The sequence below is a fragment of the Zingiber officinale genome, chromosome 1B (genome assembly GCF_018446385.1).
Source record: "Zingiber officinale cultivar Zhangliang chromosome 1B, Zo_v1.1, whole genome shotgun sequence".
Classification (NCBI taxonomy): domain Eukaryota; kingdom Viridiplantae; phylum Streptophyta; class Magnoliopsida; order Zingiberales; family Zingiberaceae; genus Zingiber; species Zingiber officinale.
The window spans coordinates 15,982,860-15,989,274 of NC_055986.1; the positions used below are offsets into that span (position 1 = coordinate 15,982,860).

Sequence of the window (6,415 nt, forward strand, 5' to 3'; positions counted from 1 at the left end):
TTTCTCAATAGGAAGTTGATGTTGGGATAGTGGAAAATAAATATTTAAATTTAATAATATATTTTTTACTATAATTAAAATTATAGATTGTGGATAAGAAAGCGGTGAATGCTCTTACGTCCAACTCCAATCAATTGATTGGTTTAAAATACAAGATGACTGGCCAAATGCATGCACCATTAGCCGCCCTCCTCCCTCCTCGCTCCTTTATAAGCCTTCCCCTGCTTCAACTTTCCCTCAGTCAAGCAGATGCGGTAGGCGTTTGGCTGTGACTGTATTTGATCGCCATATCTACGGTTTCCCTCCCCTACCTCCCTGTTGTCATCGCAATTAGCCCAAATTCAACCTTCCTTCCCTGTCCATGGCTGCCGCAGCTGAAACTGGTGCTGTTAACGTGTTATCGAAGTGCACGGTGTTCCCCGATCGCGCGTCGGCGTTCGGCGAGCTCCGGCTCTCTGTGTCGGACTTACCGATGTTGTCGTGCCATTACATCCAAAAAGGCCTCTTTTTTACTGCTCCTTCAATGCCTATTCCCGCCCTCTGCTCCCTCCTTGTTTCCTCGCTGGCCCGCGCGCTCTCCCTCTTCCCCGCACTCGCCGGCCGCCTCTCCACCCTCCCCGACGGCCGTATCGTCGTTGTCTGCAACGACGCTGGCGCTGACTTCGCCTACGCTTCTGCTCCGTCCCTTTCCCTTTCCAATCTTCTGCCACCGTTTTCTGACGTGCCTACTGCTGTCAAGGCTCTTTTCCCCCTTGACGGCGCTGTCAGCTTCCACGGTCACTTCCTCCCGCTCGCTGCTTTCCAGCTCACTGAGCTCGGTGATGGAGCCGTCTTCCTGGGCGCCGTCGTCAACCATGCCGTCGTGGACGGCACCTCGTTCTGGAACTTCTTCAACGCGTGGGCGGAGCTCTGCCGCGGTGGGGACCCCGCGCCGCCGGATTTCCGCCGCAACTACTTCGGTGAGTCGAAGGCAGTGCTGCGGTTCCCCGGAGGCCGTGGTCCCGAGGTGACATTCCCAGTGGATGCGCCAATTCGGGAACGCATCTTCCGCTTCAGCCGTGAGGCAATTCTGGAGATCAAATCGAGGGTGAACGGCCTCGTCAATCGCCACGGCGGCGGTAATTTGACAGCCGAAATTCTCGGGAAGCAAGTGCACGATCGGAAAACGGCGGATGGTGAATCGGAAGAGATCTCATCGTTCCAGTCGCTTTGTGCACTGGTGTGGAGGTCGGTGACGCGGGCACGAAAGCAGCTGTCGCCGGAGGCGTTGACGACGTTCAGTATGGCGGTCAATTGCCGGCGCCGAGTGTCGCCTCCAGTTGCGGCGAACTACTTCGGGAACGCGATACAGAGCATCCCGATGCGGGCGGTTGTTAGGGAGGTGGTGGAACGGGATCTCCGGTGGGTGGCGGAGCTGCTGCACCGCGGTGTGGCGGCGCACACCAACGAAGCGGTGCTGCACGGAGTGACAGAGTGGGAGGCCGCGCCGAGATGCTTCCTGCTGGGGAACCCGGACGGCGCTGGGCTGACCATGGGCAGCTCCCACCGCTTTCCCATGTACGAGGGGAACGATTTCGGGTGGGGGACGCCGGCCGCGGTGCGGAGCGGCCGGGCCAACAAGTTCGACGGAAAGATGTCTGCTTTCCCGGGCCGTAAGGGAGGCGGAAGTGTGGATTTGGAAGTCTGCCTGGCGCCGGAGACAATGGCGGCGCTGCTCGGCGATGAAGAGTTTATAAACTACGTCGACTTCTAGTAGCGCAGCGGCGGAGACGAGCCTCACTGAGTCCGCGATATGGCAGGCAGTTAATAAAAATCTGCAATTAAATGCAACAAACTATTTCTAGTCAATCTAAGCTTTGAATGGATATTGCTTGTCGCTTTCAGTTCTCCTCTATAAAAAAGACTCTAATGTCGACCTGTATTGTTCCAGTTTTCTATTAATATTAATTTTCTATCAATAATTTGTATATTTCGCCATGAATTTATCTCAAGGAGAAAAGATCAATATACTAGGAAAATATTTTTTAAGCCTAACAAACAACTTCATGGCGCAACCGGTGTTGTCTTCACTCTAAGGGATTTTTTTAAAAAAAAAACAATCTAAAAAATATATATCGAGGAACAAAGTTCTTCTTATTGTCAACTAAGACTATAATATTAATTCTTAACTATCATTTATTACGTTCATCACAAACGTTCCTTATAGTATGTCTCTAAATTATATAAATAGAGATAAATCGGGATCAATTTATAGTCGATCATAAAATTAACTAAGCGATAGAAGGGATTTCTTTTTTAAGGATATACGCATATCGGAAATTGATCCCTTTCTCAACCTGTTAGCTAAGATCAAGTGTACTTTAACTCGCATTGCGCTTATGGGATTTTCTTAAATCATGACTGTCATATATTCATACAAATGCTTATTCTTATTGCTTTTAAGTAACTTTTACCAAATTTTATATTTACTAAGAGATTGTTGGTGCAATCGTTCCTATGTCAAAGTTGACAAGTTTGACTAAACTCTAGTGGATTCGAGTTTGAGTATTAATATTTGGACAATATTCGAGAAGAAGTCTAAGTGGGTCAAGAAGGATCACACATTGACAAAGGAAAAGTCCAAATGAGTCAAAGAAGACCGCACATCGACAAATGAAAGTCCTAACTACGATTAGGCAAAAGAAAATCCAAGTGAATTAAGGATGACAACATGTTAGGCAAAGGAAAGTCCAAGTGAGTCTGAGAGGATTGTACGTTGCCAAGAGAAAAGTCCTAACTGTGGTTAGACAAAGAAAAGTTCAAGTGAATCAAGGAGGACCGCACTTGGTGATCGGAAGTCCAACGAAAAATTGGCACAAGATGCAAAGTTCAAGTGGGTTAAATATTCACCAAACACTTAGTGAGGAATTCTCAACAAGTCACTGTTGATTGGATGTTGGGCAAAGAAACCCTAGATTTTGATTAAGCAAGTTAGGATTGGACAATTGATTGGCCCTAAGCTAATAAATTAGGCGATAGATTATAGCTTAATTCACGAGAGAACAGAACGTGCCAGAATCTATTAGGCAATTGATTCCGGCATCTCTAATTAATTAGTTCAATCGATTAGAAGTGGTGAATAGATTGGGAAGAAAGCTCAATTGATTAGGAACCCCACAAAGGAAATTCACGATAATAGAGACTGGATCGATTGGCCCAATTGATTCAGCCATTGCTGGTCAATCGATTAAGCAATGTTTTTGTTGAGAGAGAGGGAATAGATTGAGGGAATCGATTAAGATCATGCTAATTGATTGGGCTAATCGATTAAGGTCTCTCACGAGCAAACAAAGAGTTGCGGAATCAATTGGGTAATCAATTAAGGCTCTCTAAATCAATTGGGATGTCTCACTAATCAATTAGGGTTTGAGCCCTTGGAAAACAAGTGTTGCTGGACTTTCCAACGATCAAGAGGCATCTACAAGCTACAAGAGATCAAGTAAGGTGCTTATTATATTGCGTATTCATTTCTCTGTTGTATTTTCTTGTTGAGAGCTTGTACGAGGTTCCTTCGCCTTGGATTATTTTCGAGGAGTATTTTTTATAGTAGAGTGTGCATTATGTGGATCCTTAGATTAGTCACCTCAAAGATGTAGATATCAAGTAAAATCCAAGTGTTAGCATTGGTGAGTCTTCGCTTCAAGGTATCCGCTGCAAATCATCATCGACAAAGCGATCAAAGTTATTCACCCTCTTCCCCCTCTAGTTCTCAAAGTGTCCTAATAAGTGATATCAAAGAGAGGTCGCTCTTCATTGGACTAATCGTTGAGAGAGCAATGAGCTAGAGGAAGAAGAAGAGGTTGATACTTGACACCCTAATTTCAACAAGTTGAATACTTATTTTCAAAGGAGCTCAAGTTTAAAAAAGGAGTGTTAAGATGGATTCGGATATAATATCCGAGTACCTCCACAATTCGGAATTGGAAGTTTCGATCTTTGGAAATGAAATCAAGTGTCAAAAATTTCTCATGATGGAGATAGAGTAATAGTTTGCTCTAATGGAGGGTTTAAAGCTCTAAAAGGTTCAAAGATCAAATGAACTAAGGAGAAAATCAAGAGATGTGAGGTCAATGATAAGGTAACTAAAATTTTGGTTAATTTGTTACCTAGCTCTATTTTGTACAAAATTAGAGAATACAAGGATGCAAATGAGTTATAGAGGAAATTGGCCAAGCTCCAAGAAGATCCTTCCATTTTACCAAATCAAGAAAAATCTAAAGAGAGTGACTCATTGGATCAAGAAAAAGAGAATTCGGAAGTTGAAAGATGTTCAACATCCGAAGAAGAAATTCAAGAAGCATCCACCTCACGGATTAAGGGGGAGCATAAACCATTGACGTTAGAACAAGAAAAAGCATCATCATCATCCAAAGTCAATAAGGAAGAAGAATATGTCACTCCTACAAGCAAAGGTATAAATGTCACATTCCGAGGGTGTACTTATCTACCAAATCGAATGGTATCCCCTAGTGACAATATCAGAAAATAATTGATATCAAACCAATTCAAGACATCATAAACGCCAATGCAATATAAAATTACCAACTTACAAAAAATTATGTGTATATGTATACATATACATATAAACACACTAATTTACACAAGATAACAATTATACCATTTTAACAAAACTTCATCAATTCGACAAGGAAAAGAAAACATAAACAACGGCTGGAAATAGAAAAATAAAACAACTCAAGCAGAAATCCAAACATGAGTGGGATCAACAACTAGAACCTCTGAGCAACACAATATATCCTCTATCTGCTAACCAGAAAGTCAAAGGAAAGTCAAAGGAAAATCAAAGGGTAGTGAGTACAACAACATAGTGGGTATAAGAAGATAGTGCATGATACTATATATATATGGATCAAAGAATGCAGTTTCAAGTAATAATACTTACTACCAAAGTAAAAGTACATACATAAAATTATCTACTAAACAAACCATAACCAACAACGTAACCATTCACTGACTTACTCCACCAGGTATAGCCAATAAATTGAGAGTACATATAGTGTTGGGACCGATGTGCCCGCTAGAGGGGGGTGAATAGCGTCTCACCCAAATCGATCGCTTCCTATAATGTTAGTGCACAGCGGAAATACAAAAACAAATACTAACAAGAGAAAGCAAACCTAACACGTTGATTTAACATGGTTCGGAGATAAAGCTCCTACTCCACGGTTGTCCGTAAGGTGGACGATCTTGATCCGTCGGTGGATGATTCCCCAGAAAACCTTCGGCTAGCTCAAGCTCCTTGTCGGTGGAGAAACCTCGCCACAAACACTTGAATATAAGCACACCGATCACACGAGGGCTTGGGAGACTCTAATAGGCTTTAACCAAGTCTATTTCGTCACCTAGGCCGGCCATCCCAAGCTCCTTCTTATAGAGCTTGGAGCAAATCAGTAAGCTGATTTGCCCGTTACCAGTCGACTGGTCCTTGCACCAGTCGACTGGTGCCAGCCCAACGGCTCTCTCAACGGCTCTGCTACAGTGCTACTACAGTAACGCTACAGTGCTGCTACAGTACCCCCCTTAATTTTAGAATTTTACCTCGAGTACATTCACTCAGCACTCATTCTCGCCCGACCAACCTAGACCTAGCCTTTTAGCCTCCTTCATCACCCTTGCGTCCCTCGGATGCCTCCCCATCCTTCATGTCTTGCCTTCTGGAACTTCCATCGGCCTTGTCATTATTGTCGGGTCTTCCTTTGCCAAGAGGTCGCGCCTCCGGGACTTCATCCATTGTCAAGTCACACTTGGACTTACGTTGCCAAGACTACATACTTGGACTTACACTGCCAAGACTACATACTTGGACTTACACCGCCAAGACTACATACTTGGACTTACACTGCCAAGACTCATCCTTGGACTTTTCTCCTTTGCCAAGATCACACTTGGACTTTCCTTGTTATACCTGTATCCTGCACACTCACAATGCATATCAAATATAACAATAAACCTAATTTAAACCTTTGTCCAAACATCAAAACCTAGGGCACCTAGATTGCTCCAACATATAGTACATCCAAAAACCATTTGCATAACTCAGTACATAACAAGCATGTAACAAACATATAACAACTCCTGACTATATGCAACAACATATTACCATGAATGGGTCTCGTGGGAAGTTAGGGTATCCACTATCTGCATATGACAATATACGCTACCACCATCTGGTCCAATGGACAGATAGGATGAGGTAGCTATCTAGCTCCTCAGCTACTAACTACGGGCGACAATACACACTACCACTAATTGGTCTAGTGGGCAGTCAGTGCACATAGATGCCGCTATTTGCGGGCAACAATACACGCTACCACTACCTGGTCTAATGGGTAGACAGGATGTGCAGCTATCTAGC

At 43.8% G+C, this 6,415-nt stretch overlaps 1 protein-coding gene across 1 annotated transcript; it reads left to right on the forward strand.

Moving 5' to 3' along the window:
- Positions 1 to 245: 245 nt before the first annotated feature.
- LOC122042968 (BAHD acyltransferase DCR-like) lies at positions 246 to 1,896 on the forward strand. The gene has a single exon (XM_042603416.1). It carries the CDS (start codon positions 362 to 364, stop codon positions 1,751 to 1,753), a length of 1,392 nt encoding a protein of 463 aa, XP_042459350.1. The 5' UTR covers positions 246 to 361; the 3' UTR covers positions 1,754 to 1,896.
- The last annotated feature ends 4,519 nt before the right edge of the window (positions 1,897 to 6,415 follow it).